The following is a 24599-nucleotide window of genomic DNA, read 5'->3' as shown; positions in this document are numbered from 1 at the left end:
AACCCCACTCCCCCCGCCGCCGCACACACACACACAACCCCACACTCCATCACTTCCCCTGCTGCCGCACGCACACACGCAACCCCACTCCCCCCGCCGCCGCACACACACACGCAACCCCACGCTCCATCACTCCCCCCGCTGCCGCACGCACACACACAACCTCACTCCCCCCGCCGCCGCACACACACACACACAACCCCACGCTCCATCACTCCCCCCCGCCGCCGCACACACACACGCAACCCCACGCTCCATCACTCCCCCCGCCGCTGCACACACACACACAACCCCACGCTCCATCACTCCCCCACCCCAATCTTACCTCCTTTTACTTCACGCCCCCTCCAAACCCCACCCCGCCCCTTCCCGCCCTGTCAAAATCTAGGAAAGACAGGAAGGAAGGAAAGAAGGAAGAAAGAGAAAGGGAGGTAAAGAAAAAGGGGGAAGGAAGGAAAGTTAGAGAAAGAAGGAAGAAGAAAAGGAAAGAAAAGGAAAGATGGAAGGAAAGAAGAGAGAGACAGCAGAAAAGAAAGAAAAAGGGGGAAGGAAGGAAAGAGATAGAGAAAGAAGAGGAGAAGGAAAGATGGGAGGGAAGGAAGGAAGGAAGGAGGGAAAGAAGGAGAGAAAGAGGGAAGATTGGCCACAGCAACACGTGGCGGGTAAAGGTTGTTATTTCTATTATTATTATTATTATTATTATTATTATTATGCTATTGTTCCTATGAGACCCTGGAGGAATGGGAGAGGTGTCAGGTCCCAGAGGCAATGCATTGCATTATTGTTATTGTTATGATGGTGGTAAAATAAAAGGAAATAAAAAGTGAAAGAAGGAAGCAAACAGGGAGGGAAGAAAGGCAAAGGAAGAAAGGGGGAGGGAATGAAGGAAAGAGAGAAGGATGAAACCAAGTAGTGAAAGAAAGAAAGAGGTAGAGAAGGAAGAAAGGAGAGAAAGGGGGAGGAAAAGGGGGAAGGAATAGGTAGGTACCTCTCTTTCATAATAGTCCAGATATCTACCTCAACTTTGATAAGTTTTACTATAGGCCACAGCAACGCGTGGCAGGGCACAGCTAGTGTATATATATATATATATATATATATATATATATATATATATATATATATATGTTGTTGTTGTTCATTCGTTCAGTCATCTCCGACTCTTCGTGACCTCATGGACCAGCCCACGCCAGAGCTCCCTGTCAGCCGTTACCACCCCCAGCTCCCTCAAGGTCAGTCCAGTCACTTCAAGGATGCCATCCATCCATCTTGCCCTTGGTCGGCCCCTCTTCCTTTTGCCTTCCACTTTCCCCAGCATAATTGTCTTCTCTAGGCTTTCCTGTCTCCTCATGATGTGGCCAAAGTACTTCAACTTTGTCTCTAGTATCTTTCCCTCCAGTGAGCAGTCGGGCTTTATTTCCTGGAGGATGGACTGGTTGGATCTTCTCGCAGTCCAAGGCACTCTTAGAACTTTCCTCCAACACCACAGCTCAAAAGCATCGATCTTCCTTCGCTCAGCCTTCCCTAAGGTCCAGCTCTCACATCCGTAGGTTACTACAGGGAATACCATGGCTTTGACTAGGCGGATCTTTGTTGCCAGTCTGATGTCTCTACTCTTTATTATTTTATCGAGATTGGACATTGCTCTCCTCCCAAGAAGTAAGCGTCTTCTGATTTCCTGGCTACAGTCTGCATCTGCAGTAATCTTTGCACCTAGAAATACAAAGTCTGTCACGGCCTCCACATTTTCTCCCTCTATTTTCCAGTTGTCAATCATTCTTGTTGCCATAATCTTGGTTTTTTTTGACGTTTAGCTGCAACCCGGCTTTTGCGCTTTCTTCTTTCACCTTGATTAGAAGGCTCCTCAGCTCCTCCTCGCTTTCGGCCATCAGAGTGGTGTCATCTGCATATCTGAGGTTGTTAATGTTTCTTCCAGCAATTTTCACCCCAGCTTTGCATTCATCAAGCCCCGCACATCGCATGATGTGTTCTGCATACAAGTTAAAAAGGTTGGGTGAGAGGATGCAGCCTTGCCGTACGCCTTTCCCAATCTTGAACCAGTCTGTTGTTCCGTGGTCAGTTCTTACTGTTGCTACTTGGTCCTTGTACAGATTCCTCAGGAGAGAGACAAGGTGGCTTGGGATGCCCATCCCACTAAGAACTTGCCACAATTTATTATGATCCACACAGTCAAAGGCTTTAGAATAGTCAATGAAGCAGAAGTAGATGTTTTTCTGAAACTCCCTGCCTTTCTCCATTATCCAGCGGATATTGGCTATCTGGTCTCTCGTTCCTCTGCCTTTTCTAAACCCAGCTTGAACATCTGGCAACTCTCGCTCCATGTATTGCTGGAGTCTTCCTTGCAGGATCTTGAGCATTACCTTACTGGCATGAGAAATAAGGGCCACTGTACGGAAGTTTGAGCAGTCTTTCGCATTTCCCTTTTTTGGTATGGGGATATAAGTTGATTTTTTCCAGTCTGATGGCCATTCTTGTGTTTTCCATATTTGCTGGCAAATGGCATGCATCACCTTGACAGCATCATCTTTTAAGATTTTAAACAGTTCAGCTGGGATCCCGTCGTCTCCTGCTGCCTTGTTGTTGGCAATGCTTTTTAAGACCCATTCAACCTCACTCCTCAGGATGTCTGGTTCTAATTCATTCACCACACCGTCAAAACTATCCTCAATATTATTATCCTTCCTATACAGATCTTCTGTATAGTCTCGCCACCTTATATATTAGTGGGAGTTCTTTTTTATATTTATTTAAACTGTAAAACTTTATTTTTCAGGCAAAGCAAAAATGCAAAATATAGCCAATACAAACAAGGGATCTCGACATCTATAATAAAGTACCAGTAGTATCTATGTCATCAAATACAGCAGATGCAAGTAATAAATTAAAAAGAATTCAAATGTTATTTGCATCAGAATGGTCAAAATGAACCCATCCAGAGTGAAACTTCTTTGTTTCACAAGCCGGTATGCATCACAAAAGTACCAAATTTATCTCCATCATTTCGTAGTTTGGGGGCTTGAATTTGATACATTAATAGGAGCATGATTCAAAGTCGAAGAAGACCATATTCCCACTATATTCTGGTCTGGTAGAGTCTCATCTGGAGTTCTGGGCACCTCATATTAAGGATATGGACCAGACAATTCCAACCAGCCATTGCAAACATTGGAGAGATAATAGGATGGCAACCGTAAGGTTAAGGTAAAGGTTTTTCCTGACATCAAGTCTAGTCGTGTCCAACTCTAGGAGGTGGTACTCATCTCCATTTCTAAGCTGAAGAGCCGGCGTTGTCCATAGACACCTCCAAGGTCATGTGGCCAGCATGACTACATGGAGAGCCGTTACCTTCCAGCCAGAGCAGTACCTATTGATCTACTCACATTTGCATGTTTTCGAACTGCTAGGTTAGCAGAAGCTGGGGCTAACAGCGGGAGCTCACCCCGCTCTTTGGATTCAAAATGCCAAACTTTCGGTCAGCAAGTTCAGCAGTTCAGCAGTTCCACCCGCTGTGCCACCAGGAGGCAACTGTAGTTCAACACCATCTGAAGGGCCACATGTTCCTCAGTTCCATGACACAGGTGAATGTGACAATGCTCAGAATCAATGCACAATGGGCAGCTCCATTTCCCATAAGGAACAAAGACAGATACTCACTTTTTTCCTGTCGTCTTTCCTGTCAAAGGCACACTGTTGCTTGCACTGCTCGCAGGAATGAGGTGGCCCATATTTCTTCTCAGAGTTTGTACAACGCTGGCACTTGTTCCCAATAAATGCTGCAATTATATTGCAGTACTGGCAGGGCTTAGGCTTCAAAAATAAACATCAAAGGTAGAAGAGGTTCAGCACATCATTTGCTCAAGTGCTCCCAACATCTCATTCCGTACTTCTCTCAGTTAAAGGAACTGAAAGCATTTTTTGGGGGAATGCTAAATTTGCTTTACTCCAAAGCAAATCTTATGTGTTAAACCAGCAGTGGGATACTTGCTTCATCTGGATTATCTTTCATTTTTTTAAAAAAATATTCATTTCCCACTGAGATGAAATACATCTATAAATCAACAGTATACATTCAGGATCAGCTGGCAGCTAAGGCATAATTAATCTGTGTTAAAATGTCTTAAGCAGGCAATCTTGATTAACAACAACAAAGTGCATTAGTTAAAGGAGACCATGTACCATCTTGTCCAGGTATGGGGAAATTCAGGCCCGGAGCCTGGACACAGCCCCTTGAACTCATTTGAGACGGGGCCTTCTCAGTGGTGGCCCCTTGGCTCTGGGGCACCGTTCCCGGAGATGTGGGATCGGCTCCCCCCTTCTAACATTCTGCAAAATGGTTAAGACCTGGCTCTTTGAGCAAGCTTTTTCTACTGGAGCATAATTAGACGTAAATGAATATATGGAATGACTGACGATGCAACTGGACAACGATTCTAGTAAGGAGACGCCGAGGATCTTGTTTTTACAGATATATTTGCTTTTTATATTACATTTTAAACGTTGGATTGTTTTTATAATTGTTTTAACTGTATTTTGCAATTTGTTTTGGCATCAAATTGCTGCCCACTGTAAACCGCCTTGAGTCGCCTCTACCTGAGAAAGGCGGTATACAAATGTGGTAAATAATAATAATAATAATAATTTGTCAGGCCCTCCTCTCTTTCACCATCCTATCCTTCCTCCTTTCATCCCTTCCTTGCCTCCCTCTTTCTCCTTCCATCCTTCCATCCTTCTTTCCCCATTCCTCCTTCCTTCCTTCCTTCCTTCCTTCCTTCCTTCCTTCCTTCCTTCCTTCCTTCCTTCTCTCCCTTCTCTCCCTTTCTCCTTCACTTTCCTCCCTCCTTTCCTTCTCTCCATTCTCTTCCACCCTTCCTTCCTTCTCTTTTCCTTCCTTCTTTCCTCCTGAGGGATGTTTACCTGGGAGAAAAGAAGGAGAGAGGGAACATGAGAACCACATCTCAAGATTCAAAGGGTGTCCCACTGAGGGGCGCGGGGGCGGGAATGTCTCTGCTGCTCTAGAGACAGGGCACAAGGAAGCCATGGGTTCAAGGGAGCAATGGGTTCAAATGGCAGGGAAAGAGATTCAATGAAAAGATTAGGAAGAACTTCCTGAGAATATGTGTTGTAGTTCTGCCTGTGGCTGCATCTGATGTCAATGGGGATGAAGGGTTTTTTGGGCCTGTGTCTGATGTCAATGGGGATGAGGGTTTTTCTGGCCCTGAGTCAAGCCCAGGCCTTGCTGAGAGACCCGGGGTGTCTCATGAATGGGGTGCTTCTCCTGCAGATTCCCAAGGTCAAATTCCTGGGAGAGGCCCTCAGCAGTCTTTCTCTGAGAAATTGTCTTCTGAGGATAATCTGTCAGGTGCAGAATTTAATGAGCGTAAAGATAGAAAACAAGACTTTTGTAAACTGGGACAGAGTTCTCAGGATCTGTTGAAAAAGAAAGATCCTTCTCTGGTTGTAAGAGCAGAATGCTTTTTGGTTCTTGGGACAGGAAAAGCTTTATATTGAAACAAGGGAAGGGTTTTAGCTCAGTCTTGTCAACATTGAAACTTCACGATAGTCTTGTTTCCAAGTGGATTTCAAGTTTCATGCTTCAAGTTTTGCCAGGTTCCTGTTTCATGTATTTGATTTCCACGCTGTCTTGTTCTCTTGACTTTTGCATCCTTGGATCTTGTGTTTTTACCTTTATACCTTGAAATTCATGGACTATCTCTTATCCTTGGATTATACTGTTTTGCTCTATACTGTTTTTACCATTTTTGCTTCTTTGCTTACATATATCCTTCAATAAACTGCTTGCTGGTTTTACTATACTGATGTGGTGTTTGAGGACAGAGGTGTTCCTGTTCTGGGATCCCACAATAAGAGCTGTTGGAGAGTGGCATAGGCTGCCACGGAGTGTGGTGGAGTCTCTTTCTCTGGAGGTTTTTCCGCAGAGAATGTCTATCGGGAGTGCTTTGATTGTGCCTTCTTGCATGGCAGGGGGTTGGATTGGATGGCCCTTGGGGGTCTCTTCCAGCTCTAGGATTCTATATCAGGAGTAGGCAATATAGGGTCTAACAGATACACTTTTTCTCTCCTGTCCACTGTCTCATCCTGACTAAGACCAACCCTTTTGGGATTCAAACGTTTCCTATATCACCTTCACTTTCTGCCTCTGAAAGAGAAGAGGAAGGGGAGGAAAGGGTAGCAAGGGGGCCAGGGGAGATACACAACCCCCAAGTTAGAAAGTTTGCCCATGCCTGATCTAGTCTCTATTTTTTGCAACTATTGCAGTGAACAGCAAGTGTGAGGTTCAATCAATCAACCTTCACTGCATTCTCACAATTCCTGCTCATTTGTCAACCAACTGAGGCTAATGGGAGTCTGACAATGACTGGAGCATTATAGGCTCCCTAAACCTGAATTAGTTGATTCATCAGAAATGGGCAAGTGCTGTCTTGTGGTCTACTTCCAGCTTACTCCTGCATTTGACCATGTTCAGAAGAAAAGTTTCCAGGGCATGGAGGGGGAAATGATTTCTATACATACCGTTCCATAAAGTTTCACATTCTGAGCACACTTCTTGCATATTGTGTTGGTTTTGCTAGAAAATCAAGAAAGAGAAACATTCATGGATTACAGAAAAACAAAACCTGAGCAACAAGGAAAAATGAGTATGTTTTTTAGATTTTATGAATAACTAGCTTGGGTACATGGCGGTGCCCGGGTCATTTGGTTCTGCATACCAAATGTGGTTCAGGTCCATTATCAAAGGGGGTCACAGTATTCTGCCCTGATACAGGGTGAACTACAACTTCCATCCTGCTGAGTCAGTCCTCCAAACCCCTCCAATCTGTTTAGTTCCTCTATGTTTGCCGTGTGCGATAGGAAAGGGTTGAGAGGCAGTGGGTGGGTCATGCAAATTCCACACAAGGAACTCTGGGATGCCTGCCTATAGTAGAGAAAACACATAAAATCTAGGATGAAATTCTCCCTGAATGAAAACATTCCTTGGATGGTGAGTCATAGCATTTCAGAAGGACATTGGCAGGATTTGGGGTACATTTATTTATTTATTTATTTGCTATACTTGTATACCGCCGTTTCTCAGCCTAGCCGGCGACTCAACGCGGTTTACAACAACTTATAACAAACAACAGTATACAGTTTAAAAGCATAAAAACACGATCCACAATACATATATCAATAAATCCAATTCATCTCTTGACTAAAATCGCGATCCAGTTTCGTCGTCCAAATTGCCAGTCCTTCAATCATTACACTTATTGCACTGAGTTAACCGAACGCCTGCTCGAACATCCAGGTTTTTTAGTACATGTTCATGGTGCTCGTTCTAACCTGCAATGTCAGTGGGGGGAAAGCCTTTGGAGGCTCATCAGCACTTGGAACTATAGCCTGCTTGTGGAGGCAGGAGACTGTTTGTTTAAGTGGACATCTCCGCCACATACACATTTTTCACTTTTATTATGTGTATGTATGTATGTATGTATGTATTACACATCTTATATGATTTCACCATTATATGACTATGATTTTCATTTTATAGTGTTTTAATTTTGCTTTTTTAAGGCATAACCCATTAACGAGACCGAATGCAGATAAAGAACAAATCTCCTGAATTTCCTTCCATACGAATTATAAGGAGCTGCTGGTGATAATTCTGCTCAATAAGAGCTAGTCAGAAGCGATTCCCATTGGAACTGTGTTGTACATACAAACCTTGCCTATATCTGATTCAGAAGTCATCTCAGCTAAGTTCAACACAATTTGGATTGGAAGCTTATACTCTGCTTCCGGAGGTGGATGTGTACAAGACTGCATTACAAGTCCCAGCACTTTTCAAGCTTCCCTAACTATTGTTGATGTGGACTGGGAAAGATGGGACTATTTGTCCAAGGTCTCTGGAACATTCAGGTCTTGATCTAAATCCTTAACATGACACGTAATCTGTTTTTACTTTCAATCAACACATTACTAATCATTCTAACTGTGTGGTTGTGTTTGTCATGAAGGCCGTTTGATGATTCCAAATAGAGCTTTCTTGCAGAGCCCCGGGATCCATATCACAACCATCACTAAACATGATGTGGCTGTCATTTAAAAAATACCTACTTGTTGTCAGTGCTTGTAACATTTGGGGTTTTTTTTGCAGATAATGGGAGTTGTAATGTATTCCCCCCCCCCCCCCCCCGTTAAGTGTGGCTACAATTGTGTAGTTAGCCCCCCCCCCCCCCCCCCCAATAAGAGGTAGTAACTTATAGTTCTGCAAAGGGCAGTAGATTGGTCCCTCGGCTCCAGCCCTTGGAAAGAGTTACAGTTTTCTAAGGACAAAGGACCAGAGTTGATCTCAATGTGGTGGGTCTCCCTTAGCTGGCTCAGTGGAACCTCTGAGACTTTCTCTTATGAATTTTATACTTTTATCATTCCCCACAAACATTTCCCTTCCTCTACAAGGACAAACCCTTATGAATTTATACCCTTATGAATTATGGACACATATTATGTATTTCATGGTTTCCTTGTGACAGAGGCTCCCCCCCCCCCATTTTTTTCACAACCCATTCATAAATCCTATTGTGTTCCATCGTCCCACCTCTCTCTCTCCTGATTCGTCGCCACTGTCAGATGGCAGAAGCTCCCTGATAGGTTCCAACGCACCACTGAAGCTTTCTGATTGGCCCTGATGTGCAGGAGGTGAGAGAGCCGCCTCCCAGCTGCTAGCTCATCGACCAATCACGACGAAGACCGGCAGGGAGGCAGGGGTGGGAGGTTTGAACCATGCAACTCTGTATTTCCTATAAGAATGGCTGTTTTGATGTAATTTTTCATGCTCTGCTGGCGAATGATTGCGGCTCTGCATCCTTTTCAGCTGAATTGCTAATAAAAGCCTCGGTGGCCATTTCTTCAACCTTGGTGAGATTTATTTGGGAAAAATCAGGGAAAATTCTGGGCCTTTCTCCTCTTTCGCTTGCCAAGGGTTTCAGACTGTCTTTGATGGGTCTAAGGGCTCCTCTCTCCTGGGCAGGAGCCTTCAAATTCTAGCTCGATATCATTGCTAGAGGCCCATGCCAACCAACAAGACCAGCTTTTCCATATGTGAATAGTTAAGTGGAGAGCTCAACCACAAGGAATCCATTTTGACTTTTTTTTAAAGCAATCACATTAGGCTGGCATTCCATGAAATCAGTCCTAGCTCTTCTACACAGCTGTATAAAATCCACATTATCTGGTTTGAAATGGATTATAAAGCAGTGTAGACTAAGGGCCCACACAGCCATACAACCCAGAATATCAAGGAAGACCATCCACAATGTCTGCTTTGAACTGGGTTATCTGAGTCCATACTGGCATATAACCCAGTTCAAAGCAGATGTGGGATTTTATACAGATTTGTGGAAGGGGTCTTAGATAAACCAGTTCAAAGCAGATAATGTGTATTACCTGCCTTGATATTCTGGAGTATATGGCAGTCTAGAAGGGCTCCTAGTGTTCTTTCCTGCAGAAGGGCCCCTAGTGTTGTGAGGCAGGGGAATGCATGGCTCTCTAAACATTGAGGACTGCAACTTTCATGATCCCCTTTCCCATCAGTGCTACTTTCTGGGCTTGGTGGGAAAACTCTGCTCTGAAATCAGTTCCAAATAGACAGATTTTCTGATAATGCTTATGCTGAGTTTGTGTTTATCTGCCTGAACTATAAACTCAAACGCCCTGACTATATAACCCTAGGAAATAATTGCACCTCTTACAGGTAAAACAAAAGCTTAAGCGTTGTAGATTGTTAACAAGTACTAAAGACAAGGTGGAAGTAAAGAAAGGGCTGAACAAAAGGCTCTTGTTTGTGGGGGGGGGGGGGGGGACATTGTAAAGTCAATGTATTGTCGAAGGCTTTCATGGCTGGAATCACTGGGTTGTTGTAGGTTTTTTCGGGCTATATGGCCATGGTTTCAGAGGATGCTTGCCATAGATGCAGGCGAAACGTCAGGAGAGAATGCCTCTAGACCATGGCCCTATAGCCCGAAAAAATCTACAACAACCCATTGTAAAGTAACTCTTTAAACCCTATTATAAAGTAAGTAGCTCTGACTTTCCTGAGCACACAATCTGAGCCTTTACCTTTCTTGCTGGAATTCAGTTCTACAGTAAGTACATTTAACAATGGGGTGTGCAATCCGGCACTCCTGAAAGAAAGAAACAAAAGTTATAAATATACCTGGGCTCCAGGTTTTTTTAGAGCAACAATATGCACCCGAAAATACTGGTAAGCTAATATTATATTTATAGAAGTCATAATAATATTCACAGTCCCATCTAGCTGTTGTTCATTGTAATCACTCATACAGGTAAAATCAGTCATCTTAACTGACCTTCTCTGGACATTGGAACATGCCAAAAATCTTTTCTGAACTCTGGTGCTCAGAAATGGACACAGTATTACAGGTATTACAGAAGCAGAACATTATTACTTTACTACAGTATACTTCTGCTGATGCAGCCTAGAGCTGTACTTGTATCTGGCCTCTGAATCACACAGTTGATGCATGTTTAGCTTGATCCTTTCACATGTACACAACTCCCTTATTGCCCAGCCTGCAATTGTTTATTTTTCCTGTCGACCATGCATTTATCCCTGTTGCAATTTGTTTTGTTAGATTGGGCTCAGCTCTCCACTCTGTCAAGATCATTTAAAATCCTTTTCCCTGTCCTTAGCATACACAGTCTTCTATAAATTGTTGAAGGCTTTCATGGCTTGAATTACTGGGTTGCTGTGAGTTTTCCAGGCTGCATGGTCATGTTCCAGAAGCATTATCTCCGAGAGAGAATGCTTATGAAACATGGCCATTCAGCCCAGAAAACTCACAACAATCCATTCTTCTATAAAGACATTTCTATAAAGAAAAGGAAGAGGGGCCGACCTAGGGCAAGATGGATGGATGGCATCCTTGAAGTGACTGGACTGACCTTGAAGGAGCTGGGGGTGGTGACGGCCGACAGGGAGCTCTGGCGTGGGCTGGTCCACGAGGTCACGAAGAGTCGGAGACGACTGAACGAATGAACAACAACATAAAGACAACCTGGGAAGAGGATAGAACTTGAGAAGCACTATAAGCTAACTAGCCGTCCCCTGCCATGCGTTGCTGTGGCCGACATGGGGGTTCTGTGTGGGAGGTTTGACCCATTTCTATTGTTGGTGGGGTTCAGAATGTTCTGTGATTGTAGGTGAACTATAAATCCCAGCAACTACAACTCCCAAATGTCAAGATTCTATTTTCCCCAAACTCCACCAGTGTTCACATTTGGGCATATTGAGTATTCTTGTACAGTTTGGTCCGGATCCATCATTGTTTGAGTCCACAGTGATCTCTGGAGGTGAAGTACAACTCCAAAACCACGGGACACTGCCCACCAAACCCTTCCAGTATTTTTTGTTGGTCATGGGAGAACTGTGTGCCAAGTTTGGTTCAATTCCATCATTGGTGGGGTTCAGAATGTTCTTTGATTGTAGGTGAACTATAAATCCCAGCAACTACAACTTCCAAATGACAAAATCATTCTTTTTGTGAAGGACATACATTGGGTTGTTAGGTGTCTTGTGTCCAAATTTGGTGTCAATTCCCCCAGTGGTTTTTGAGTTCTGTTAATCCACAAACGAACATTTTTATTTATATAGATTACAAATCCATCCAATGACAGCACTGCCTGGCCCAGGGGTGTCAAACTCATTAAATGCCACATCGACATCAACCTTATGGCGATGAAGTTATTTAAAATCATTTTGTAATTTAATCTAATCTGATTTTAGCAAATTTATTTCTGAATCAAGTTTAAAGTGCTTAAATTGTTTTAGCTAATTATTACAGGAGTGTTAGGATAGGGATTTGTGTTTATTGTGACATTGGCTCCTTCTAAACAGCTGAATACAACTTCACATTATCCGCTTTGAACTGGAATGTATGGCAGTGTGGGCTCAGCTAACCCAGTTCAAAGCAGATATTGTAGGATTTTCTGCTTTGATATTCTGGGTGTGGAAGGGCCCTTTGTATACTTGCCTTTTACTGTTTATATGTTCAACATATCTATCTCTATCTATCAGCTTTATGGTTGCCTTCAAAGGGTCTTTGAATCCATGCATGAAGAATCAGTGGCCAACTTTTAAAGAGGAAGGTTTTTAAGAATGTCAGGGGCTAATGTGATTTTATATGCTTTTAATGATGTTTAGTACTATTTAATATTGTATATTTTAAGTTGTACTGAAATGCTTTTAGTTGTGAGCCACTGAGTCTCAGTATGGAGAGAAAAAGCGGGATATAAATAAACATAATAATAACAACAACAATAATAACTATATCTTTTTTACACAATGGTTGTTGCTCTTTTGTTTTTTACCCAATTTGGGTCCTCAGATGTTACTGAATAACAACTCCCATTGCTTTTGATTATCTGGAGATTGTGGGGATGGCAATCCTAAAGTACTTGTGGCTCTGCACATTTTAAAGTCAGGCCTCCTATCCACAAGCCTTGGATTTAAACTCAAACTCCATTATCTTGATTCAACAAAACAAACCACAGGCTTCCAGATGTGATTATCCCAACTCCCATCAGCTTTCATCATGATGTTTAATGAGAGGAATATAGGAGTTGTAGTCCAGCAGATAGAATGCCACAGAGGGCCGCATATGGCCTGCAGGCTTGCCTGCAAGAACATTTGTTGTTTTAAAAAAAGCCTCAGGGAAATCAAGACATGCTACATTCATAGTACTTCTGTGGTCTAAGCAACTTGTTGCTCTATGAAAAAAGAGGTGAGAAAAAAGATTACAGTAAAAGGAGATTCTAATTGTACATTAAAGAAACATTTAATGACTGAAAGAGCTGTTCAAAGTTGGACTCTCTGCCTCAAAGACTGGTGGAAGCTTTTTCCTTGGAGGCTTTTAAACTTGCTGGAACACCCCAGCAAGCGAGAGTCCAAAAGTGGCAGGCCCAAACCCAGCACCTCAATCCATGGGTGATACCAGATGAGAGACTCCCCGCTGGGCACACAGAAGACTGGGCGACTTGGAAGGTGCCCAGACTGTGCTCTGGCACCATGAGATGCAGAGCCAATCTTAAGAAATGGGGCTACAGGGTGGAATCCTCAGCATGCAAGTGCGGAGAAGAACAAACCACAGACCACCTGCTGCAATGCACCCTGAGCCCTGCCACGTGCACAATGGAGGACCTTCTTGCGGCAACACCAGAGGCACTCCAAGTGGCCAGATACTGGTCAAAAGACATTTAACCAACTACCAAGTTTGCAAAATCTGTGTGTCTTTTCTTTCTTTTTCTTTTTAATCTGTGTGTTTGTTTTGTTCTGTTAGAATTGTAACACAATGGTATGGTTGCTGATGACACGATAAATAAATCCCAACCACTTTGATCAGGGACCACTTTGGCAGGGACCACTCTCCAACATTAGTACCAAAAGGGTTACAAATCAGTTTTTGGTCAACTTTAGATTGAAGGAGCTGGGGGTGATGACAGCTGACAGGGAGCTCTGGTGTAGCTGGTCCATGAGGTCACAAAGAGTCTGAAACGAATGAACGAATAAACAACAATAAAAATTTGGTTTGGTTATTTGGGGTGCTGATTCAGAAAATTGCATTGGATAGACCACATCAGCTCTAGTTTCTGATACAGAACATATGCCATCCAGTAGTTGCCATCTGCTCACCCACAGAAAACCATATTTAATAATGTAAAGCTGCGGACCATATTTTAGGTCTTGCAGTCCACCAGTGGGCCATAGCACACAGGTTGGGAACCACTGTTTCAGAGGTTGGATGGCCATCTGTCAGAGGTGCTTTGATTGTACTTTTCCTGCGTGAGCATACCAGTGACACTGCACCCCATTCCTACAGATGATCTCTCCCAGTGGCCTCATGTAAATATTAAAGAGCATTGGGGACAGAATGGCAACTTGTCGGATACCACGTACCATATCCTTTTTGGAGGAGAAGCTCTTACCAAGCACCACCATCTGGAACCTACCTGTAATATGCATGATTACATATATGGAAAGGTATTTCTATGGAATACACATATTAAAATACAATAATATTGCCTCTCCTCCTGGCTCGAGATGGGGCACAACACTGATATAACACATCATCACAAAACATTCAGTAAAATCATTATTATTATTAAAATTATTAAATTAATTATTTAATTTATTTATTAAAATTATTATATTTATTATTAATATTATTATTAAAAGTTATTATAAATATTAAAATATTATTATAATTTAAATTATTAATTAATTAATTATTAATATTAAATTGCTATTATGTTTTTGTTAATATTAAAATATTAAAATACTTGGAGGCACAGTTCTGCTGTCGCTCTGGTCCTTCCTGGAGGGTTGTTCCCAGTTGGTGAAGCTGGGGGACACCTGCTCAGACCCCTGGCCATTGACCTGTGGGGTCCTGCAAGGATCCATTCTGTCCCCCATGCTCTTCAACATCTACATGCAATCGCTAGGAGAGGTCATCCAGAGTTTTGGAGTTTGGTGCCATCTCTACGCAGATGACACCCAACTCTACTACTCTTTTCCATCAGAATCCAAGGAAGCCCCTCGGATACTGGACCAGTGCCCGGCTGCTGTGACGATCTGGATAAGGGCGAACAAGCTGAAGATTTACCCCTACAAGACAGAGGTCCTCCAGGTCAGTTGCATATCTGACTGGGGTATAGGGTGGCAACCTGTGCTTGATGGGGTTGCACTCTCCCTGAAGACACAGGTCCGCAGTTTGTGTGTCCTCCTGGATTCAGCGCTGACACTTGATGCTCAGGTGTCAGTGGTGTCTGGGAGGGCCTTCGCACAAATAGAACTTGTGTGCCAGCTGCGACCGTACCTTGTGAAGTCTGATCTGACCATGGTGGCCCATGCCTTAGTTACTTCTAGACTGGACTATTGCAATGCACTCTACGTGGGGCTACCCTTGAAGACAGCCCGGAAACTTCAATTGGTCCAACAATCGACAGTCAGACTGCTAATTGGAGTGAATTACAGGGAGCGGTCTACCCCCGTGGTTAAGGAGCTCCATTGGTTGCCGTTCATCTTACGGTCCAAATGCAGGGTGCTGGTTATCACCTACAAAGCCCTGAATGGTTCGGGACCCACCTACCTTCATGACCGCATCTCCCCCCATAAACCTGCATGAGCTCTTCGATCCTCTGGGGAGGCCCTCCTCTCACTCCCACCTTCATAACAAGTATGACTTGTGGGGATGAGGGGGAGCGCCTTCTCTGTTGTGGCCCCTTGGTTCTGGAACTCACTACCTAGTGAGATTAGGCAAGCTACCCTGAAAGCCTTTAAGAAAGACCTAAAAATCTGGCTTTTCCAACGTGCCTTTGGCGAGTGAATATATATTCCATATATTATCTGTTCCAGCTACAGTTCCGCCCTCATGTTGCACCTTCCACCCGCCCTTAATGAAGGTCTAACCCCACTGTTCATCCCTTTTGAGCTCCTCCCTCAGAAACAATTTTACTTATCTCATCCAGGCTTTTATCAATTTTTATCCATTTTATTCCTAGCACATTTAGCCCATTACTGTGTTCTATTTCTCTATTATGTTATTCTGCAACTGTTTATTTTATTTTATTATTTCATTTTTTATTTTGATGGTATTTTTGCTTCTTTGTATTTTATTTTGCTGTGTTGTAATTTTGGGCTTGGCCTCATGTTAGCTGCCCCGAGTCCCCTTTGGGGAGATGGTGGCGGGGTATAAATAAAGATTATTATTATTATTATTATATAAATGTTGTTGTTCATCCGTTCAGTCGTCTCCGACTCTTCATGCCCTCATGGACCAGCCCACGCCAGAGCTCCCTGTCGGCCGTCACCACCCCCAGCTCCTTCAAGGTCAGTCCAGTCACTTCAAGGATGCCATCCATCCATCTTGCCCTTGGTCGGCCCCTCTTCCTTTTGCCTTCCACTTTCCCCAGCATAATTGTCTTCTCTAGGCTTTGCTGTCTCCTCATGATGTGGCCAAAGTACTTCAACTTTGTCTCTAGTATCTTTCCCTCCAGTGAGCAGTCGGGCTTTATTTCCCGGAGGATGGACTGGTTGGATCTTCTCGCAGTCCAAGGCACTCTCAGAACTTTCCTCCAACACCACAGCTCAAAAGCATCGATCTTCCTTCGCTCAGCCTTCCCTAAGGTCCAGCTCTCACATCCGTAGGTTACTACAGGGAAGACCATGGCTTTGACTAGGCGGATCTTTGTTGCCAGTCTGATGTCTCTACTCTTTACTATTTTATCGAGATTGGACATTAAAGGTAAAGGTAAAGGTAGTCCCCTGACATTAAGTCCAGTCATGTCTGACTCTGGACATTGCAATATTAATAATATTATATTAATATTAAATCATTATTAATGTTATTATTAATATTAAATATTATTATTAAAATAATAATTATTACGTTAATTATTTTATTTATTATTAAAATATTATTACTATATTTCTTATCAATATTAAATTATTATTAAATATTATTATTAAAATAATTATTACATTCATTATTTTATTTATTATTAAAATTATTATTACTATATTTCTTATTAATATTACATTATTATTAAATGTCATTATTTTTTTTTTTAAATAATTTTTATTAGAAATTTTCCAAAGTATACAAAAGTTAGAGGAAGGGGTGAAGATAAAAGTTCCTTAGAACAGAAAGCAGGGTTGGATGGGCCAAGGGAGAGGGGGAAGGGATGGTGGGCGGGGGGGAGGGTAACCCTAGTGGTGGGAGGGATCTAAGATAGGGGGTCATGCGGGGCTTGGGTGGGGTATATCGGGTAGAGTGGGGAGGGGAAAGGCAAAAAAGGGGGGGGGGGTAATATCAAGTTAGGAAGGATGTTCCAGCTTCCCAGTCTTCTTACTCCGTGTCATTTGGATTTTAATTCCTTTCTCGGTAGTTCTTCGCGTAGTTCCTCCCTTATATTCCTAGGTTTTTTGTTCTTTTTTGATTTTTAAATCTTTCCTTTTTCTAGAATTTTCCCGGGCTAGATCTTCCCTAGGAAGTCCTCAAAGGGTTTCCAGTTTGTTCTCTTCAGTGGTCGCCCGTATGAGTCTTTTAGTGAATAGGTTAACACATCCATCTCTCGTATGTCTCGTACTTTCTCCAGCCACTCCTCTTTGGATGGAATTTCTTTTGATTTCCAGTGTCTGGCGTACACAATTCTAGCTGCCGTTGTTAAGTAGGTCAGCAATATATCACCGTTCGTATCCAGGTCCCATTCATCGTCAAAGAGTCCCAAAAGATAGCACTCTGCTTTTCTCTGTAGTTTTCTCTTAATAATCAATTCGCAAGTTTCACTTATTTCTTTCCAGAATAGTTGTGCATTCGGGCATGTCCACCATTGGTGGAAAAATGTTCCCACCTTCTCCTCGCACTTCCAACATTTGTTGTTAACATTTCTATACATGATACCTAGCTTCTGGGGCGTCATGTGCCATCTATGAAACATCTTGTACCAATTCTCCTTTAATTCTGTGGAGTAGGTGTATTTGATCTTCTTGGTCCAGATGCGTTCCCATTCTTTAAATTTGATGGCTCTACCGATGTTTTTCGCCCATTTAATCATGCATTCTTTCACCGACTCAGTTTCGGTCTTCCAATCTAATAGTTTGGTGTAAGTGTGAGTTATATTCTTTCTATCCTTTCGCAGGATTTTCTCCCAGAAATCATCTTTTTCTGTGAATCCCACCTTTTGATCTTTAATGAAGTGTTCTCTCAGTTGGAAATAATTCAGCCAGGAGAAGTTTTCATAGATGTTAGCTAGCTCTTCTTTGGTCTTTAGTTGGAATGAACCGTCTCTTTTCACTAAGGAGTCTTTGTAGGTGGGCCACTTCCTCCACCCTAGGAGTCTTCTCTGTTCGCCCTCTAGAGGGGATAGCCACAATGGTGTTTTTGGGTAAAGATGATTTTTGTATTTATCCCAAATTTTCAGTAATGATCTTCTTATGATGTGGTTGTCAAAGTTTCTCTCTTTCTTCACTCGATCGTTCCATAGGTAGGAGTGCCAGCCCACCCTTAGGTTAAACCCCTCTAGCGTCAGCGTTTTCTCTTTCTCTAGCAGGATCCAATCCTTAATCCAAGTAAGACCACATGCGTCATGATATAGATTTAGGTCTGGAAGACCCAGACCTCCTCTTTGTGTTTTGTCAATTAGATGTATGTGTTTAATTCTTGGCTTTTTGCCTCTCCAGATGAACTTCGATATCTCCTTGTTCCATTCTTTGAAGGTTTTTTGGTTTTGTAGTATGGGGAGGTTCTGAAAGAGAAAGAGTAGCTTGGGTAGGAGGTTCGTCTTGATCGTAGCAATTCTACCAAGGAGCGAAAGATTCAGATTGTTCCATCTCTTCAGGTTCTTTTTAAGGTCGTTCCACACTGGTTCGTAGTTGTTTCTAATAAGTCTGGAGTTTTGGGCTGATATTATTATTCCCAGATATTTCAGCTTGGATACTATTTGCATTCCTGTAAGCTCCTTGAGTTTTTCTTGTTTCTCTCTTGTTATGTTTTTCGTTAGGATCTTGGTCTTTTCTCTATTTATTTTGAGGCCCGCTAACTTTCCATAGTCCTCTATCTTGGTTATCCACCTCTGGATGTTTTGAATTGGGTCTTCTATGACCGTAATGAGGTCATCTGCAAAGGCTCTACACTTTAGAGCACTCCTACCTAGGCTTAAGGATGGTAGATTTTTATCTTCCCTGCAGTCCCTTAGTAGTATCTCCAGTGCCATTATGAAGATAAGTGGGGAGAGAGGGCATCCTTGCCTTGTTCCTTTTTCTATTGCTATTTGTTTTGAGGGAAAGCCATTTACCCAGATGGTAGCTGATTGTTTGCTATAAATCGCCTCCACTGCATTTCTGAACCCAAATCCAAAATCCATTTCTTTTAGAATCAACTGGAAAAATTCCCATCTTAGATTATCAAAGGCCTTCTCGGCGTCTACCGCCATGAAGGCCATTTCTATCTCATGATGTTGATCGTAATATTCTATAAGGTCAATGATGTTCCTAGTGTTATCCTTCATGTGTCTCCCAGGGAGGAATCCTGTCTGTTCCTCTCCGATCCAGTTGATTAAGAAGGATTTCAGGCGCTCACTCAGTATGCTTGTAAATAATTTGTAGTCCTGATTGAGTAAGGAAATGGGCCTATAATTTCTTACTTCTGTTGAGGCAGTATTATCTTTGTGTAAAACCGTGATGTTTGCAGTTCTCCATGAATCCGGGATCACTCCTTCCCTCATTACTTTGTTCATTAAGGTTTTCAAGTATGGTGTGACTACTTCCTTCATCGTTTTGTAAAATATAGATGTTATACCGTCTGGGCCCGGAGCTTTCGTGGGGTTCAGTTTATTGATAGCTTTCCTAATTTCATCCTCTGTGATCTCTTTGTTCAGTGCTTCCCGGTACGAGTCAGAGATTTTTTCCAGTTTTTGTTTTCCTAAGTAGTCCATAATCTCTTCTACTTTTATCTGATCTTCTGAATAAAGTTTCTCATAGAAGTTTTGGAACTCCTGTACGATGTCCTCGTCCGATGTGCTGTCTCCTTTAGTTGTACATATTTTTGTTATATGGTTCTCTTGTTTCCTTTTTCTTACCTTCCAAGATAGCCATCTACCCGGCTTATTGGCATTTTGAAATTCTCTCTGCTTCGCAAATCTCATTTGTTTTGCTATTTCTTCCATCTCTAGCAGCTGTTTCTGTTTTTTCAACTGTTCCAGGGTTTTTTTAACTTCTTTTCCTTTTGCCCCCGATTTTAGTTCCTGTTCTCCCTTTTCTATCGCCTCTATTAATTTCGCCAACTTCTGACTCCTCAATTTGTTCTTGTGGGCCTTCTGCTTGATGAAATTTCCTCTCGAGACTGCTTTACAAGCATCCCAGAGAGTTTCAATTTTTATGTCCTGGGTATCATTAAGTTCAAAATATTCTTTCAGAAGTTTTTTGTTGTTTTCTATATCTTCTTCACTTTTGAGGAGATTTCCATCTAGTCTCCATCTGGGAATTTTGGCTTTTTGATTGATGATCGTTACGATCGCGCAATGATCCGATATATCCCTTGGTAGAAATTTGATTTTCGATACTTGGGAAGTGAGAGTTTTAGATGTCCACACCATATCAATTCGGGACCACCTACTATGCCTATCCGAATAGAATGTGTAGTCTCTCCCCTCCTTGTTATGGACTCGCCATACATCCTCCAGATCCAAATCCTCTTTAAATTTTAGAAATTTACTGGGTATGGTGTTTGTGTTATCTCTTTTAGGTTTTTTCCCTGTGGTGTTTTTATCTTCTTTACAATTCATAACACAATTGAAGTCTCCCATGATTATTAAACTTTCTGCCTGTGTCTCTTGGATTTTTTCCTTCAATTCTGTTATGAATTTGGACTTCGGCCCATTAGGAGCGTATATGCTACAAATGAGGATTTTGTAATTCCCTTGGTCAATTGTTATCCCTATCATTCTCCCTTCCATGTCTCTGAAGGCCAATTCAGGGTGTAGGCTCTCCTTTGCGTATATTGAGACTCCACATTTTTTTTCGAGAGCTAGAGAGTGGAAACCTTTTCCTAATTTGTTTTGGGTTAGTAAGTTTATATGTTTTGGAATTATATGAGTTTCTTGCAGAGCTGCTATATCGTAATTACCCTTGTTGATTTTGTTAAATAGATTTTTTCTCTTAGCAGGCCCATTAATACCGTTCACATTATTGCAAAACAATTTTATTTCTCTTACACAGTTAATCAGTTTTCCCATGTTTCCCATTTTTGGCTTCTCCAGAGATGTCTTCTTTCGCCGATAAGTCATTGTTCGCACTATCCAGTCTTTCTCCTTGTTTTTTCCCGTATTCGGGGGAATCAAATCGGCGTTTTTTCTGCCGTCCTCCTAACAGACGGTGATCCGTGGGTGAGATTTCTCGGTCTCTTCTAAGATCTTCGTAGAACTCTGCTGCTTTTTCTTCGTTGGTTATCCACAATTTTTTGCCTCTGTATGTTACCATCAGGCCCTCCGGTCTTTCCCAGCGAAATCTTATATTGGCCTTTTTAAGTTCATCCGTGAGGTAAAAATATTTCTTCCTCTTCAATAGCATTGAGTGGGGGAATTCTTTCATGATGATAATCTTGTTTTCTTTGCAGAAAGAAGGGTTTTCATTATTCTTCCTTAGAATCTCGTCCCGTGTTCTTTTTTTTGTGAAATGGACAATTATATCTCTCGGTGTTTGGTTTTTCTTAGAAAAGTTTGTTGTTATCCTGTAGACTCTGTCTATGTCGTGGTCTAGGTCCTTCTGATCCTTATTGGTTAATGCTGCGGTTATGGAGATAATCACTTGTCTTACATCCTCATTTGATTCCTCAATGACGTTTCTATATCTTAGCTGAGACTCCATTTCTTTCATCTCCATTCTTTCCTGTGCCTCTTCTGATCTTTTTATTTCCTTTTCTAGTTTTTTGACTTTTTGGTCCAGTTGATTGTGTGCTTCTTCAAATTTGTTCTTGTTTTCTTTCATCAATTTTATGTCCGTGGCCATGTTGTTCATCTCTTCTTTAATTGAGTTTACCTCTCTTGTTAGGTCTTTCTTTAGTAGTTGCATTTCCTCTTTCATTTGCTTCTGTTGTTCTTCTTGCTTGGTTTCTATCCTTTTAAAGTCCTTCTGTAGTTCATCCTGCTTACCTGAAAGCTTTTGGATTTCCTTTAGGATTTCTTTACCTATTGTGTCTTCTGATCCTGAGCCTTTTCTTGATTGGCCTTTATTCTCTTTGATTTCTTTGATTTCTTTAAGTTCCTTAGCCTCTTTGGAGTCTTTCTCCTTTTCCACTTTTTCCATTTTTGATTTTGGGGTCATCAGCGTTTTGGGTGTCGTCATCTTGGGGATATTAGCTTTCCCTGGTAGTTCCCACACTTAGGATGTGAGTTGCGTGATTTCCTATAGCTTTCTCTGTGGTTGTTCTTCCTTTCAGTCCTTCTTTGTCTTAGTTGTTTCTTTCTTCTGTCTTTTGCCCCTCCTCTCTGCTCACTTCCTGCCTCCCCTAGCCTCACCCTGTTAAAGGGTTCGGGCTATCGAGATTGAAGTGGAATTTAATGGTTTGCCTAGCAGAGGAGGGTATGAATGAAGTGGGTTGCTGTGCAGGGCTCCTCTCTGCTTTTAGATTGTCTCCTCTCCTTCTTCTCTTTCCTGCCGCCCTATGTTGGGCCCCTGTCTAGCCTCTTTAGTCTTGATTCATGACGTTTTCGCCGTAAAGGAGGGGGAGTGAGGTGTGGTATTATGAAGTATGGTAGGGGAACTTTGGGTAACGGGGGAGGAGAGGCTGCAAGGGCAAGGCGTGAGGGATGAGGGAGTATATCACTCACCGCTTCTTCTCTTGGTCTTTTTGCTGTCTTCCCCCTTCCTCCTCTCTTCCTTTCACCGTGTTTTTCTGTCTTTCTTTGCCTCTCGCCGCTTTTGCCCCTCCTCCTTCTCTTCCCCCTTTAGGTTCTGTTTCTTCCCTTATTCCCTCTTCCTGTCTCGTCAGATTCACGCAGCTCTTCTTAGAATTCCTGTTACCCCTCTGCCTCTCCCATTTCTCGCGGGTTTTGCGGGTTTGTGGGACTCTCAGTCCCGCAGGAATTCTCGCGAGACTTCGCGATGTTTGTTTGTTTGCAGTGTTTACTGTGCTGCCCTCGACCCTGAGTGGCTGTCTCTTGCCTGTGGCTCTGGGGCTCGTCTCCGTATCCGTCCCCCCTAGCTTCTCCCGGACCTCCGGGGGTGCACAAGCATCTCGCCAGCTTCCCTCCGAGCACTGCCGCACGCCACCGGACACCGCCTCCCAAGGTCAATCTTGGTATTTTGGGCTTTAGGAGCGTACGCTTTTCATGTTGATCTTGTCTTTGTCTTCTATTTTCTATCTGTGTACATTGAGATGAATAGAGGTAAATAAAGGAATTACCTAGTCGTTTGCGCTTCTTGTGAGGTTCAGGGAGGTACCCTCCACGGAGTGGTAGAAGACGCTTTACGTTTGCCGCTCCTTCCTTGCGGCGGCTCTTTTCGTTTTTATGCTCTTCGTCTCATAAAATGAGCCAGGCTGGCAGTTATTGCGGGTTTTCCGACCCGCTTCCCTTCTTTGGGTTCGCTGGCCCTACCACGTCGCGTAGGACAGACCCTCCGACCCCCTCCCTTGAGGGGTGGGCGTCCTGGGGGTCTGCCAGACGGGCCTCGGGCCTTCGCGACCCCTTCTGCTTATCGCTGAAGGGGTGGGGGCGTACAATCGCCCTCCAACCCAAAAAGAAGGTTGACACTCCCGGAGCTCCTAGAGAGTCCTCCCTGCCGCCATGAGAGCTCACCGGAAGTCCATTAAATGTCATTATTAAAATAATATGTATTTATTTAAATTATTATTAATAATATTAAATTATTATTATAAGTTATTATTAAAATACAAATCCATATATGAAAAGGCATACATATTCAGATACAATAATCTTATTATTAAAATGATTATTGAAATGATTAAAAATAAAATAAAAATGATTAAAAATAAAAAGTCAATAAAAGCCACTCAAAAGGCACCTGACAGCCAAGCAGGCCAGAAAGGGGAAGCAGCCTTCGCAGTGGCAGCCCTCCCAAGTGTTTGGGACTTCATTTCCCAGAAGCCCCTGCCGCCGCTGGCGATGCGGAGGGATTCTGGGAGCTGTAGTCCAAAACACCCTGAAGGCCGAGGGGATCCTCGCAGTCGCCGGCCCCCGCACGCCTCTCGCCCCTTGTCCTCCCTCCCTCCCATCCCGAGACCCAGACCTTGCAGAGCTGCTGTCCCTGGCTGAGCGCCTCGAAGGAGCAGCGCTGGTGGCACTTGGTACAGGCGTACAGCGCCGCCATCCCGCCGCCCCGCACTGACAGGCCCGGCCCCGGCCCGACGCCATTGGCTCCGCTAGGCGCCACTCACGCCCTCGGGGGCGGGGTCTCCAGCCTCACCCAGAGGCGCATTGGCTCGCTGGGGCGTCACTCAAAACACCAAGGCGGGACTCCCGGGTTTGTTGTGTGGGAAGACCCGACCGAGAGGGTGGGAGGGGCCCCCGTGACGTCATCCCCTCGTTGCGCAACGAGGCCTCTCCGCCCGTAGAGATAGAAAAATAGAGACCTCGACCCTCTTGAAAGCTTCCATCTTGAGAGTCGGCTCAAAGATTGCCACCATGTGAGTCTACAATGCTGAATCGTGGTTTAAGTGTACTGTATGAGTGTATTTATTTATTTATTTATTTATTTCGCAATTTTGTATACTGTGCTTCTCCCCTCTATCGGGGGACTCGGGCCGGTTTCCAACAATAAAATCACAAAACAATCATTAAAAACATCATATGACATATTCAATTAAAACGTTATAATAGCAAAATGCAATCACATAATAACAATGGTCAGTCGTCATAGTGAATTCGTTGTCCATCATTCATCGTCATCTATCCGATCACAGAAATATTGATTCACTCGTCGAAAGCCAAACCCCATAGCCAGGTTTTCACCCGTTTTCTGAACGACAGAATGGAGGGGGCAGTTC

General features: G+C 43.1%; 1 protein-coding gene across 2 annotated transcripts in view; it reads right to left on the bottom strand.

Moving 5' to 3' along the window:
- The window catches only part of FAM76A (family with sequence similarity 76 member A), a 45412-nt gene extending 21446 nt beyond the window's left edge, over positions 1–23966 (bottom strand). For both annotated transcript variants that reach the window (XM_060784303.2, XM_060784305.2), the window contains exons 1-4: positions 23843–23966; positions 10138–10202; positions 6553–6607; positions 3676–3828 (exon numbers count right to left, since the gene is read on the bottom strand). In XM_060784303.2, the coding sequence (XP_060640286.1) occupies positions 3676–3828; positions 6553–6607; positions 10138–10202; positions 23843–23923 (354 nt within the window). In that variant the 5' untranslated portion in view covers positions 23924–23966. The remainder of the gene's footprint in view (positions 1–3675; positions 3829–6552; positions 6608–10137; positions 10203–23842) is intronic.
- Positions 23967–24599: the final 633 nt, after the last annotated feature.

Source organism: Anolis sagrei, chromosome X (assembly GCF_037176765.1).
Source record: "Anolis sagrei isolate rAnoSag1 chromosome X, rAnoSag1.mat, whole genome shotgun sequence".
NCBI classification, from domain to species: Eukaryota; Metazoa; Chordata; class Lepidosauria; order Squamata; family Dactyloidae; genus Anolis; species Anolis sagrei.
The sequence above is the reverse complement of the archived record's forward strand: the minus strand, read 5'-3'. Positions and strand labels throughout refer to the sequence as shown.